This window comes from Acanthopagrus latus, chromosome 10 (assembly GCF_904848185.1).
Source record: "Acanthopagrus latus isolate v.2019 chromosome 10, fAcaLat1.1, whole genome shotgun sequence".
In the NCBI taxonomy this organism is placed as follows: Eukaryota; Metazoa; Chordata; class Actinopteri; order Spariformes; family Sparidae; genus Acanthopagrus; species Acanthopagrus latus.
Window position 1 is genome coordinate 2,401,373 of NC_051048.1, and position 14,469 is coordinate 2,415,841.

At 43.9% G+C, this 14,469-nt stretch overlaps 2 protein-coding genes across 2 annotated transcripts in view; both read right to left on the reverse strand.

The window, feature by feature from the left end:
- Nucleotides 1-14,469, reverse strand: part of LOC119027736 (butyrophilin subfamily 3 member A2-like) — a 316,811-nt gene that overhangs the window by 121,798 nt on the left and 180,544 nt on the right. The gene's annotated exons all lie outside the window — the stretch shown is intronic.
- On the reverse strand, nucleotides 117-7,936 carry LOC119026876 (mucin-17-like). The gene is made up of 10 exons (XM_037111520.1): nucleotides 7,408-7,936; nucleotides 5,189-5,269; nucleotides 4,343-4,479; nucleotides 3,768-3,921; nucleotides 2,854-2,886; nucleotides 2,365-2,444; nucleotides 2,187-2,277; nucleotides 1,985-2,092; nucleotides 1,731-1,907; nucleotides 117-1,317 (listed from the first exon to the last, which is right to left on the reverse strand). Exons 1-10 carry the CDS (start codon nucleotides 7,439-7,441, stop codon nucleotides 1,181-1,183), a joined length of 1,032 nt encoding a protein of 343 aa, XP_036967415.1. The 5' UTR covers nucleotides 7,442-7,936; the 3' UTR covers nucleotides 117-1,180.

Here is a 14,469-nt window from a genome sequence, read left to right on the forward strand (position 1 = left end):
AAAGTGGAATGCAATGACTGTTCTGGAAAAGTTTAAAAAACAACAGAAACATGGAACAGAAGCGACGCAACAAATGAAAAAGGTTGGATTGATTAAAAATGGACGATTATATTTTTAAAAAAAGACTTTTAATCAATCATTTTTCGACATCAACAGATTCAGTTTGACTCACACACAACACATTTCTCCTAAACATCTGAACTGATAAACAAATGTCAAAAATCTACTTTCTAAATGTCAGAAACACGTTACAGAGAGCTGAAGCTCCGCCCCTTCCTGTTTTACTTTATTTAATAAAAACGTTTGTCTGGTCGTGAATGAAGAGAGACAAAGAATTTGTTTGTTGGTGAATCAAGTCAATAAAGTGTCAGTTTGTTGTAATTAAAGTCAACATCATTGTGTTAAAGCTCAGTGAACTACATCGTGTCACCAGAACCAACATGGAGCCAACTGGGTCAGAAAAGGTTCTGAACAAGATGAACATCACAGTGAATCTGCTCATATTGACGACTGCAGTTCTGTGAGAGAAGCGCAGTTAGACGGCAGCATCACTAACTTTTCACAGTCTGATGTTTTATTAATCTGATGATGAATTATCTCTCCTCGTTCACTACCAGACAAATATTCGGTCCCATGGTGGACGAGGCTTCAGCTCTCTGTCCGGCTTTGGTGAAACGTTTGGACGTATTCAGAAACTTGGATTCAACCCTGGAGACGCCTTCAGCGCCATGAAAGCTGCTCAGCAGAAGTTTGATTGTGCGCGCTGGGAAACTTCCACCATCTGAACCGGCTAACTTACAACAAAAACCTACTCAAGTAACAGTAAGTATGATGCATTAAAAACTACTTTAAAAAGGGGGGTGGGGGGTTACAACAACAACAAAAAAGTGAATCCCGTACGTAACGTAGTAAATGTAGCTCGTCTCTACCCAACTCTGGAAATCAGGTCCCTTGATGGTCCACCAGAAATGGCGTAACATTCAAATTCTTTATCTTTAAACTTATCAGGCTGGTCAGTTTGTTAAAGGCATCTAAACACACAACGTTATCTCTGTATTTACAGCTTGTGAGTGGAGATACAGGCTGCACGCCGTCGACAGCTGACTGGATGATCTCTGCTGACTCTCTGAGGACTCCGAAGCTTCTTCCATGTAGAACTGGGGATCATCGGTCGAAGGCGCTAAGAAGACGAGGTGGAGAAGGAAAAAGGAGTGAAGGGGAGGACGGACGACGGAGCCTCGGGAGAGGAGAGGAGCTGATCGCACCACGCCGGGTCATCCAGGTTGATCTCAACGAACGGGTCGCTGGAGCAAACCGCTGAGGAACGGAACCACAGGGACAACTATCAGACATCAGAGCTAAGTTTTACTGACTGAAAGACTTCTTTAGCCTCGCTCGGCACCAAGAAGCAGATAGCTAACGTTAGCCTAGCTCCAACAAAGTTGCTTCCACTACAGCTACTTTCTACTGCCAGGTGGTTTAATCATTAATAATAGATTAACATTAATTAGTTAATTTCTTTATGTAGTATTAATCTGAATCTTAACAGTAACTGGTAACCAATTTCAGCTAAATGTAGAAGAGCAAAAGTCCATAATGGGTGCACATGTTCTTAATTAGATGTCGTAGATTTTAACCCTCTTTTTAAACAGTTGTGTTGGTCTACCGCTGTGTAACGTTAGCTTAATGTTTGCAAACTTGAAAATGAAATAATATATAAAATATCTTACATGGGCTGCTGTTGTTTCCGATCTCCTCCCCGACAGTGTCGAAGAGCAGGTCGGTGCTGCTCAGCGGGCTGGTCGTCTTCTCAGCCGGGTCGTCGCCCAGCGAGGGACTGGTGTTACTGGTGGGCGACGTCTCACCAGTCAGGCCGTTAGCATCGGACTGTTCGTGTTCCTGTGGAGCTGGAGAGAAGGACAGGTAAGACAAGGTGGAGGGTTTGATTGGTTGGTGTGTTGGAAGAGTTTTAAAGGAAGCCTACCGCTCTCTCCGTCGGGTCCTTTCTCCTCTGGTGCTGAAGTTGTGCCGTTGGCGACCGGAGGAGGCGAGAGGTCGTCTGAGTTCACTTGGTCTTTCGGAGCTGGTCGCTCTGAGATACAACACACACACAAACCGAAGCAAGTCAGGACACACCTCTCTAAGCAGCGGTCGCATTAGAGCAGTTTAAATGTAGCCACACACACCCAGGTCGTCCAGGTAGACCGGCTCAAAGGTGCCGGTGGGTTCGTTGTGATGGTTGACGGGAAGCGGACGCTGCAGGTCGAACGAGTACGTCTGGACAAACAAACAAACAAACACGTGAGCCTTAACCCGGACAAATTACAATGAGCAGATGGAGAATATGTGTTTGAAAGGTTTTACCCTGGCAGCTCTCCTGAGTAAGTAGAGGATGACACACAGAGCGATGATCATCAAAATGATCAACACCAGGATCACATAACCTGAAGGACGAGGCAGAGAGAGAAGGCTGATGTAGGAACATTCAGTCATCGGAGAACAGAAATCAGTTTGTACACATGATCACGATGGATGTACGGATGGTTGGTTGTTGATTTATTGGTTGATTTATTGGTTTGTTGGTTGTTTGGGGTTTTGTTGGTTGGTTAGTTGGTTGGTTTAACACAATTTATTCATTATTTCACACTGTTTAAGACGACAGAGGTGTTTTCTCACACAGAAATTATTAATATTTTATTCTACCTAGTCTGTGAAAATTTTAATCCGTATCACATAATTATGATTATTGTTTCCACTGAATTATTTAACTATGTTGGTGCCTTTGTGAGCTGGACATCAAGCGACAGAAGAGAATATTCTGGTTGAAACATGATGAAATAAAAACATACTCACCCCAGGACGACTGACCGCTCTCTTCAATTATCACTGAAAGAAACAAGCAGCTGGTTATTGTTCAGTTCTCGGGTTCATTACTGCAAGACACATACAGTGTTCATGCATGATGGCATCATACTGCCTCCTAGTGGAGAACAGGAGCAAGAGAAAGCTACAAACTGTGTTGTAACACTGGACAAAACTTATTTCTTTTCAAAACAGACAGAACATTAAAGAATCTGTGAGTCTAACAAGGACATTTAAATTGAAATACATGAACTAAGTCCACAGATCACCAAAGTATCAGCTGAAGAAGAAAACACATGTATTTTCATTACCTACTAAAAGTTTCCTGTCGTGTTTGACCAATAAAACATCACATTCTCAGGTTTTTAAAAAACTGCAACATGCAAATTTTGTAAAAAGTACCCAGAAGTCATACTTAAAAGTCATCAGTAGAAATAGAGCTTGAGTAAAAGTATCAAAAGTAGTTTTCTCTCGAATTGATTTTAATATGAGTTACTTTGGTAGTGCTGCAGCGTGGAATCTGCAAAGTAACCAGTAACTAAAGTAATATAATGAATGTAGTTGAGTAAAAATGTACAATATCTGTCAGTAGTAGTGGAGTGGAGGTACAATGAATCAGAAAATTAAAGTACCAGATTAAAGTACTTCAGATAAGTACAGTACTTGGTATACAAGTACTTTACATGTTGTCAGTCTCTATAACTTTGTGTGACACAAAGTGACTTACTGGCTGTTGCATGTTTGTCTGAGCGTGTGTGTGTGTGTGTGTGTGTGTGTGTGTGTGTGTGTGTCTAGCAGTTACAGAGTGTATGAGCATGTGATGTTTGTGGTTGGACACACAGGAAGACAAACTGAGGCGCACAACTGGTAAATGTGCCTTTTGCATCCGCACCACTGAGAGCTACCTGGCTTTGGTGAAGTAGCCGTCGTCGCCGTGGTGACTGCTGTCGTCACAGCGATGGCGCCAGCCTCCCTCCCGCTGCTTGGCGTCGAGGCTGGGATGCCACTGACTCCCTCTGTAAATGCACCAGTTTGTTCATGGCCATCTTCTCCTGCAGTCTGTAAAAGACACCAGAGGGAAGTCAGTTTGTGCTCGACAGCTTCACGTCAAGTTTCGTCTCTGTGTCTCGATCGTTCTGACTCTGAGCTGTTGGCGTTAGTTACAGTTACATACATGTCCTGTGTTTGCACTGTGAAGATGTCTCATTGTTTCTTGGTAGTTTGACTCTTTCTGCTTGTTTTTGCTTTTTGGTTGGTTGGTTAGATAAAGGTTGGATAAAGACTACCGAGAAGATTTCTGTGGAGCTTGTATGGAGGATGGTTCTCGGACCACAACTGACCATTTCGTGTTTTTGCTCTTTTTTTTTTTACTTAATAACGAGTCTTCAGTTGCTTCAGCTGTCCAGGAGAATGCTGCAACACTTGTTTTTGTACTGTATTGTATTGTCACTGGTACAACAAATGTTGAAACAGCTGTTACCTTATTGGTTTGTGAAGGTTCAGCTGGTGCCGTCGTTGATAAATTAGTCTGAGGAGAAATTGAGGCAGACGCCTGGCTGACGGTTTCATTTGTAGGTTCAGCAGCTGTCAGCGTCGAACTCAGAGGGGAATCTGTGTCTGACATGGAAGAGACAAACATGAATCAGCCAGATGTTTTCTGAACCCTCACACAGTACAGGACAGATGTAGGAGACGGATGCTTTTACATGTAAGTCAGAAACATCAGGATGGAAGGAAAACATCCAAGTCACCATCTTAGAACCATCTACAAAACAGGACGGTTGTTTCATGTCGAATTTTCTGTTTCTCGTTTGTCACTTTGTTGCGCTCAGACTCCGATTATGTTTGGACACAAAAACCACTTGGTCAGTTTTAGGAAACCATCACAGATTGGCTTAAAATCCCTGTTTAGGTCACCACGAACACAGACGGAGATGGTCCGACTTCCTGTGAAAAACACTCCACAAAACCAGATGGAAATGTCTTGTGGTTGTCCTTAGAAAATATCTGGTGGTGCGTCTTGGCCGTTTGGCAGCCTCGTCACCACCTTCCCCCTCAACTTCCTGCAGCGACAGGTGGTTAATAAGCACATAATGTGTCGCTGCCACACTGGGTACACATGTCAACATTGGACATTTCTGTGGTTTTCATGAACTGCCAACGTTACATCCTGGTGTCTGGGCTGGTCCAGTGTGTCCGTTAGACCTCAGACGAGACTGGGAACGACAGTTTGAGGTCGCAGGTTGTCACAGTGACACTTCCTGAGGTGTACAGTGCAGGAGAGCCACAATTAAATCACTAAGAGATCAATTACGTTGTCACTTACTTGTTGTGATATTTGACTTGTCTTGATCTTTTGGCTGAACACTTTCACTTTGTCCTCTGGAAAAAGAAGACATTGCTAGAACTGAGACAGAAGAAACAGAGTGAAGTTATTACACAAGGCCACCAAACTCTGTGAAGCAGAACCATGAGAAACACCTGGACCAAGGACCTTATGTTAGACTAAGAACTAATATTACTTGTCCAGGTTCCTAGTGCAAGATAAATCAGTATGTGTAATTTCTGCCACTAGAGGTCGCTATCAAAACAAAACCAAAGATGTTTGACAACTGTGATATTGAGAGGAGATAGTCACGTCAGATTCTGTTCTGATCCGATTTGTTCTGAACTTCTGGGATTAAAAAAGGAGATTTATCTTCACTCCTGTTAATCAGCCCGACTGCAGCAGTGATCCGAGGAGGTGACTGCTGACTGGAGCTGGAGGGGAAATGGACTTTACTTTATTTACGTAACGCTGCATAGAGAGAACCAGAACCAGAACCAGAACCAGAGTCTCTGCTGAGTTCAATCAGAGGTTGACCTGCTTGCTAGCTTATTAGCTTACTTAGCTAATGTGCAGGAACATTATCTGGCTGTTGGAGGCAAATAAACATCAACGATCCCGACGTCAGAGTTGTAATTGACAGTGAACCACCAGCACCGCTGCTGAGGAACATCCACCCAACGTGACTCAGACGTTTACAGATGAAGTCACGTTTTACAGCTTTAATCACGCCGACTTGCTTCCTCACTCTCTGACACTCTCCCTGCTGTGATAGCGCCATTTCAGATTGTAATTGTTGATGCTTCATTGTGTTTAATGAGGCAGCTGGTGAAAGTGGAGCTCCCTTATCTTTAGTCCGAATCGTCATACAATGATTGTTTGTGAAATAAAATATCTAAATTCACAGCAGCTTTTCTAAAAGATGACTGTTTGTGTTGTGTTGATCTTATAAGATGTAAAAATATCCTTAGTCTCTGTTTTTTTTGTTTTTTGTTTTTTATTTTGACAGCTCCGGTCAGGTAATAAAGAGTTTTGTCAGTCAATGACTTTCATTTGTGTCCCAGTACAAAGTTGCATGTCGTGCAAAACAGTTTGCCCTTTATTTACCGTTAGTGGTCGCGATCACAACACGGCTACTTCCTGGAGGCTCCAATGAACAGAGTTAGTTTCACCTCCGAGCTCAGAGACTCAGTCAGGTTAACAGGTTGGTTTGCTGACCGTCTCAGTTGTACTTCACAGAACTGCTGCTGCGACACGTCTTTGTATGTGTGAAAAAGACGAACGCTGGCGTGAAAATGTGAGCAAAGAAGTCGGAAGACGATCACGTAGGAGAACGTTAATCTTGTATTTACTCACTTATATATATTTCATTCTTGCTCTGACCTCTGACCTTTGAGCTGCTCTGTTAGTGAAGCTCAATCCTCTTAACACCTTTTTGTTTTTTAATATACGATGCACAGATTTTACTCTACGGCTCATTTTTGATGTATTTGCACCAGAAAGGAAAATATTTATTTATTATCTTGATTCAATTTAACATTTTCTGATATTTTTCACTGCATAATCAGCTACAATACAGAGGAATCTATATCGGCATGTTTGTGGTTTCATACTGAAACAAAGCGAAATCAGTAAATTTGCAAAAGCCTGCGTTATTTTGCTACTTTCAGGTGGAATAAATTAGGCTGAGCGAATATTTTTCTGGGGAAATAAACCTCGAGGCAACAGTGAAGATACATAATGTGGATTTCAAACACTTTTAATAAAAACTCTCAGATATACTTTTCTCTTTCTTGAAGTGTTTTGCATTGAATTTCAAGCTTCCTCTCGTTGATTTGTTCACCTGTATCACAGCGTTTGTCTGCTCCACTTTACTTCCTGTGTGCGGCAGGCGTCCTTGAATGAACCCTTGAGTTACTGGATATTTTGGAGAGTATATATAAGTGTTTTTTGCTTCGTTGGTCGCTCACTGGAGATTTCAGCAGAACTTCTTACGATCGGGAGTGAAGCCACGAGGCTTTGTGTCAAAACAATCCAAGCTCACCTCTCGGGAGATTTGAATGTCGGCGTGCGAGCGAGCGAGCGAGCGCGGGAGACCTGATCAAGTTCACCTGCAGCGCTTCTATCCTGCTTTTATTTACTCTAATCATGAATCAGAGTTTGTTATAAGTCTGAAAAACAACACAAACAAAAGGAAATAAGTTTGAGGTGAAACTTACCGAGGAGGCAGAGGCGACTCCACGACTTCTTCATGTTGACGATGATGATGATGATGATGATGATGCTCTCTCTCTTTCTAATAACACGTCTTTAAAGATGGTGGATGTTCATCAGCGAGGAGCTTCAGTCTCCTTTTAATATCTTTCAGTTGTTCTTGTTCCACGAGCGTCGTCCTCTAACCTCTGCTCACACTTCTTCTCTGCTGCGAACCCTCTCTCTCTCTTCCTGTCTCTGCAGCTCTCTCTCTCTCTCTCTCTCACATCCAACCTGCTGCTCTCGTCTCGCCTCTCAGGATGTTAAAGGAACAGTTCACCCAAAAAAAAATGTGCACGGCATACTCGGGCTGCAGCTTTCTCCTAAAGAACTGACTAAAAAATAAAAATAAAAACATGAAATGGATTCTGTTCGTCTAGTAAATGTTTGAGAAGCTGAAATCTTCCCTGTAGCTGCTGAGCTAATACAGTTAGCGTGCACAACCTCAACGTAAAACAACATTAGAAATGTTCCACACAGCTCCAAAGTGTCAAACTTCGGGTTTCAGTGACTGTTTCCTGTTTTATTACAGATTCGTCCTCGTGTGTCTGGTTGTGTTACTTCCTGCCCTTCGTCTTGTTTTCCCTCCCGTGTGATTGTCCTGATGACTTTGACCCCGCCCCTGGATTTACTTCTTTGGGTGGACTGTTCCTTTAAGGGAAACACTGTGAGGTCCATCACTTGGGAAGGACGCACATGTTCAGTCTCTGCAGGGTGAATTTACACTCTGGTACTCGTTCTTTCAGCCTACGATCACTTGTTTCTGCACTATGACTTTTCCTCCCCCCCTCCCTGTTTCTGAACATACCCACCACTCTCTCTCTCTCTCCCTCTCTCTCTCTCTCTCTCTCTCTAACACTCGCAGTGTCTCTCTACCCTCTAAATGTCTCTCGGTATAAGTCAGTATTCAGGAACTGAGTCATCGACCGCAGCGTCAGCTCCACATCGACAGGATGCTCACTCAAGTTTTTGACTTCTTACCTCACTAACACATCATCGGACCTGTTGAGTTCTGATTCTCACTCTGTTGTGTTTGAGGGCACATACAGTACAGAAGAGTACTTTTATGAGGATGATTTGTCTATATAAATGTTGTCAATATGAGCTTTAGTTGTTATTGGACTGTTGGACAATTATCACAGGCTTTATAAACCATTTATCAACAAAGTGTCTGTGCAGAAATGTGTCAGCGACCTCAAAGTTAATGTCAAGTTTCCGATTAAAAAGAGACACTAGAGAAGTTCACACATGTACTCAATCAAATTCAATCAAAAGGAAACTAATATGCATGCATTTATTCTTAAGCAACAATGAAGTCACCCCGGGACACTTTACAGATCCTGATGGACCAAGACAACAACAGACGGTGGAAAAGAAACAGCAGTAAAACACAACCACACATTCGTAATGTTCACCGAGGTCTCAGTCCGGACGAAGCTACAGATGTGCACCGACACAGACTCTGAAGAATCCAGATGTTAGGACGAGCCACAGCAAAGGTCCAGTCCTCCACAGTACTGCTTCTGTAGAGAGGAGAGATTCATTTCAACAGTGAAGAAACTTTGCTTCAGTTTTACAGAGTTTATCAGAGGTTATTCAAACGTAACAAGTTGCATCGTCTGCAAACAGACACACCAGAGAAACGCCGCGGTGCCACAGCTGGAGAATGTAAAACTTTAAGCATTGTGGTTTTTTCACCTGAAGTTTAAAGGAACAGAAGAGTGAATCCAAACCACAACCAAAAACAAAATGTAAGTGAAAACAATGCTATCGGTCACCAAGCTAACCGTGTTGACACTGAGTGGACGTCAGCCAGGGGAGAGCGAGGAGTTACCTGAGGAGGAGTTGGGAGAGTTTTCAGGTGTTCTAAGTTTCCAGGTGTCGTCTCCACCGCTGCCTTCATAATGATCTTCATCATCAGACGGTTGGTGATCATGACTGTCTCCCATTGCGAACACTTTTGTAGCACCTGTAGGGAACAAAAGGTCAATTACAGCTTGTTAACACTGCAGCGACACAATGTACCTGCACAACGAGAGGTTTTCCTGCTAATCCGCAAAAAAACAATAAAACTGAAAGGGACTTTTTTTTCTAAACTAGCTGGAGCGACACCACCACGAGTCTTGAGTTCACCATGAATGCATCGTCTTGCCTGGTTGCAGGATGTTTGGTTTGTTAGTTGGTCCTACCTGCCTGATGTCTTTCACCTTGATACGGTTTGCATGAACGCAGGAATCGTAGCTTAGACTTGCGGGGAAACGTCCTGCGTATGACCCGTCCAACCACCCAAATGCCTCCCGACTCAGACTGGACTTGGATTTTCTCGGTCGTTAAACCACTTCAGAAGAACAGAACCTATCAAGTGATCTACCTAGCTTTAGCTAAACCCAGGCTAGCTGTTTCCAGTTTCTCTGCTAATCTGAGCTAACCTGCTAATGGCAGATGTAGCTGAGTAAACCCTGCCAGCATGAGCTGCATCAGTCTTCTTTTTTTCTTTTATCTTAACATCTTTTTGCTGTCTTGAACCACCAGTCTCGTGGAGGCTAAGAATAGCGCTGGTTTTACATCCTCAGACTACTACCTCATCCCGGAAGAGGAAGAAGGGGCTGACTGGACCATGATGGTGGTTTTAACGCTGCTGTGGACGTTTTTCCTGAGGCCGAAGTCGCTGACTTCTTTACAGAAGAGGTCCAACACGCTCCACGACCGCTGGATTGATTGAGTCCGCTAACTGAATTTAGTGGAAAAAAAGAAAAGTTCCTCAATACGTTACTTCTCTGAAGGTTCGGCATTCTCTCGTCAACGATGACAACACCTTCAGGATGTTTTCTGTGCCGATTGTAATTAATGGAAGTTAATAAATCAAAGAGTCTTGGCTGAACCAGTTAGTGAATATGGTAATTTGTGGTTTTATTGCCATCACGTCCTGTCGTCTGACTTTGATGAGCTGATATGGTTGATAATCATTACGAAGTTGGATAAAGATCATCACAAAAACAGTGATTCTTGTTTCTCTGACTCACCGACAGCCCAGATCAGCAGGTAAACCTTAATCATCGGCATCATCATCACCACCTCTCGAACTCTGCTCGTCTTCTTTTACTTCTTCTGCGACGTCTTGTCAAATGTGAGGCGTACACACAGTTTCTCCAGCTGACTGACGGCTGCCACTTCACCGCCGCCTCTCATGTGCACCAAGACAGGAACCTCCTAACCACAGTTTGTCGAGGCGGGTTGTAGACTTCACAACCCAGCTGATAATTGGCTCTAGTTCAAAGCAGTCAGTGACAAGAGACATATCAATTTTTTGGGGGGGTCCTGACAGAAACAGGGAAGCATCCTGCGAGTTCACCAAACGATACAAACACCACTGAGCAAAAAGGGGCCAATCCTGGCTACCTTTTTACGCTTTAACCTGTTAAAAATCTGCACTATTTTTAAATAAAATGCCATTAAACTGTGATACAGAGTTACTAAAGATGGCTGCTGACCTCTGAACTATTGATTGACAGCTCCTACGCCCGCCCTGTGTCCGGCAGCAGCCAACAAGATATTTTATAGACAAGAAACCTTTCTTTTTTTTTTCTCCTCGTTCTTGTTTTGACAAGTCGTCCGTTCAGTTCATTGAGTTTCAGTCGTGCATCAAACTGCCTTCTTACCCGCAGGTACCACGTCACTCACATGTTTAGTCTAAAACACGATATTCCAAGATTAAATGTTGACAAAATGGCAGAGAGGAGCTGCGGTGGCGGCTGCTGTTTCACGCCTCTCCTCTCATATCGCAGCAGACGGCGTTATCTTCTACGCAGGATGTCCTGAGATGTCAGCGACTTTATCAAGTCGGAGCTTCCTGCCTGATCTCCCCCCACACGGAACACAGAAGCATTTATGGTTCTGATTCTATGCTGGCCCGTCTCATGTGACCCTCTTCTTCCTCGTCCCTGCTGATCCACACGCCAGCCAGATTCAGATCCAGTAATATAAAGTTTGAATGTGTTGGAAATTATGTCAGGTGTATTTTACTCCATTAGCGTAACGCCCACAGAGAGGGAAAGAACCAGAACCAGAGTCCAATCAGAGGCTGACCTGCTTGCCAGCTCTCGTCTAATGTGCAGGAACGTTATCTGTTTACAGATGGTGTCGGGTTTTACAGCTTTTATCACAATAAATCTGGTTATATTGACATCCTGTGTGTCTGTACAGGACTAGGTTTCAGTTACGTCACATTTAATTTGATCGTTTGCCGTCCGTTGTTGTCCAGACAATCATCTCACATTCAACACCAAACCAACACAAGGGGAAGCAAAAGCTCAAGCGTCTGCAGATCAGATTGTCAGAATCACTTTATTTATTTCCACATCGTTTTGGCAATGATTTAATCAAAAAAGAAGAAACGACAGACAGTTCCTGACGGACCAAGACAACAACAGACGGTGGAAAACAAACAGCAGTAAAACACACCCACAGATAAAACCACACATTCGTAACGTTCAGTGACGTCTCAGTGTGGACGAAGCTACAGATGTGCACCGACGCAGACTCTGAAGAATCCAGATGTTAGGACGAGCCACAGCGAAGGTCCGGTCCTCCACAGTGCTGCTTCTGTAGAGAGGAGAGATTCATTTCAACAGTGAAGAAACTTTGCTTCAGTTTTACAGAGTTTATCAGAGGTTACTCAAACGTAACGAGTTGCATCGTCTGCAAACAGACACACCAGAGAAACGCCGCGGTGCCACAGCTGGAGAATGTAAAACTTTAAGCGTTGTGGTTTTTTTCACCTGAAGTTTAAAGGAACAGAAGAGTGAATCCAAAATCGGTCACCAAGCTAACCGTGTTGACACTGAGTGGATGTCAGCCAGGGGAGAGCGAGGAGTTACCTGAGGAGGAGTTGGGAAGGTTTCCAGTTGTCCCGTAGTCGTATCCACCGCTGCCATGAAGATATTCATCATCATACAGTTGGTAATCATCACTGTCTCCCATTGCTAACACTGTTGTAGCACCTGTAAGGAACAAAAGGGCAATTACAGCTTGTTAACACTGCAGCGACACACTGTACCTGCTCAACGGGAGGTTTTCCTGCTAATCCGCAAAAAAACAATAAAACTGAAAGGGACTTTTTTTTCTAAGCTAGCTGGAGCGACACCACCACGAGTCTTGAGTTCACCATGAATGCATCGTCTTGCCTGGTTGCAGGATGTTTGGTTTGTTAGTTGGTGGTACCTGCCTGATGTATTTCACCTTCAAACGGTTTGCATGAATGCAGGAATCGCAGCTCTCTAACAGTGATACCTGAAGTCCAGTCACCTCACTTGTGGTAAGTGACGTACCGTAATTTCAAAACAAGTCGACCTGGAGACTTGCGGGGAAACGTCCTGCGTATGACCCGTCCAGCCTCCCAAACGCCTCCCAACTCAGACTGGACTTGGATTTTCTCGGTCGTTAAACCACTTCAGAAGAACAGAACCTATCAAGAGACCTACCTAGCTTTAGCTAAACCCAGGCTAGCTGTTTCCAGTTTCTCTGCTAATCTGAGCTAACCTGCTAATGGCAGATGTAGCTGAGTAAACCCTGCCAGCATGAGAGCTGCATCAGTCTTCTTTTTTTCTTTTATCTTATCAGCTTTTTGCTGTCTTGAACCATCAGTCTTGCGGAGGCTAAGAATAACGCTGGTTTTACACCCTCAGACTACTACCTCTTCCCGGAAGAGGAAGAAGGGGCTGACTGGACCATGATGGTGGTTTTAACGCTGCTGTGGAGGCCGAAGTCGCTGACTTCTTTACAGAAGAGGTCCAACACGCTCCACGACCACTGGATTGAATGAGTCCGCTAACTGAATTTAGTGGAAAAAAAGAAAAGTTCCTCAATATGTTACTTCTCTGAAGGTTCGGCATTCTCTCGTCAACGGTGACGACACCTTCAGGATGTTTTCTGTGCCGATTGTAATTAATGGAAGTTAATAAATCAAAGAGTCTTGGCTGAACCAGTTAGTGAATATGGTAATTGGTGGATTTATTGCCATCACGTCCTGTCGTCTGTCTTTGATTAGCTGATATGGTTGATAATCATTACGAAGTTGGACAAAGATCATCACAAAAACACAATCTTTCAAAGTGTTTCTTGTTTCTCTGACTCACCGACAGCCCAGATCAGCAGGTAAACCTTAATCATCGGCATCATCATCACCACCTCTCGAACTCTGCTCGTCTTCTTTTACTTCTTCTGCGACGTCTTGTCAAATGTGAGGCGTACGCACAGTTTCTCCAGCTGACTGACGGCTGCCACTTCACCGCCGCCTCTCATGTGCACCAAGACAGGAACCTCCTAACCACAGTTTGTCGAGGCGGGTTGTAGACTTCACAACCCAGCTGATAATTGGCTCCAGTTCAAAGCAGTCGGTGACAAGAGACATATCAATTTTTTGGGGGGTCCTGACGGAAACAGGGAAGCGAGCTCGCCAAACGATACAAACACCACTGAGCAAAAAGGGGCCGATCCTGGCTACCTTTTTACGCTTTAACCTGTTAAAAATGTGCACTATTTTTAAATAAAATGCCATTAAACTGTGATACAGAGTTACCAAAGCTGGCTGCTGACCTCTGAACTATTGATTGACAGCTCCTACGCCCGCCCTGTGTCCGGCAGCAGCCAACAAGAGATTTTATAGACAAGAATCCTTTCTTTTTTTTTTCTCCCCGTTCTTGTTTTGACAAGTCGTCCGTTCAGTTCATTGAGTTTCAGTCGTGCATCAAACTGCCTTCTTACCCGCAGGTACCACGTCACTCACATGTTTAGTCTAAAACACGATATTCCAAGATTAAATGTTGACAAAATGGCAGAGAGGAGCTGCGGTGGCGGCTGCTGTTTCACGCCTCTCCTCTCATATCGCAGCAGACGGCGTTATCTTCTACGCAGGATGTCCTGAGATGTCAGCGACTTTATCAAGTCGGAGCTTCCTGCTTGATCTCCCCCCACACGGAACACAGAAGCATTTATGGTTCTGATTCTATGCTGGCCCGTCTCATGTGACC

Bases quoted from the DNA above. Each gene is read 5' to 3' on its own strand.
- LOC119026876 (XM_037111520.1), bottom strand. From the start codon at position 7,441: ATGAAGAAGTCGTGGAGTCGCCTCTGCCTCCTCG. The intron at 2,887-3,767 runs GTAGCTCTCAGT...TGTTTCTTTCAG, and splicing joins GGCTACTTCACCAAAGCCAG to TGATAATTGAAGAGAGCGGT. The intron at 1,318-1,730 runs GTAAGATATTTT...TCCGTTCCTCAG, and splicing joins CGGAAACAACAGCAGCCCAT to CGGTTTGCTCCAGCGACCCG.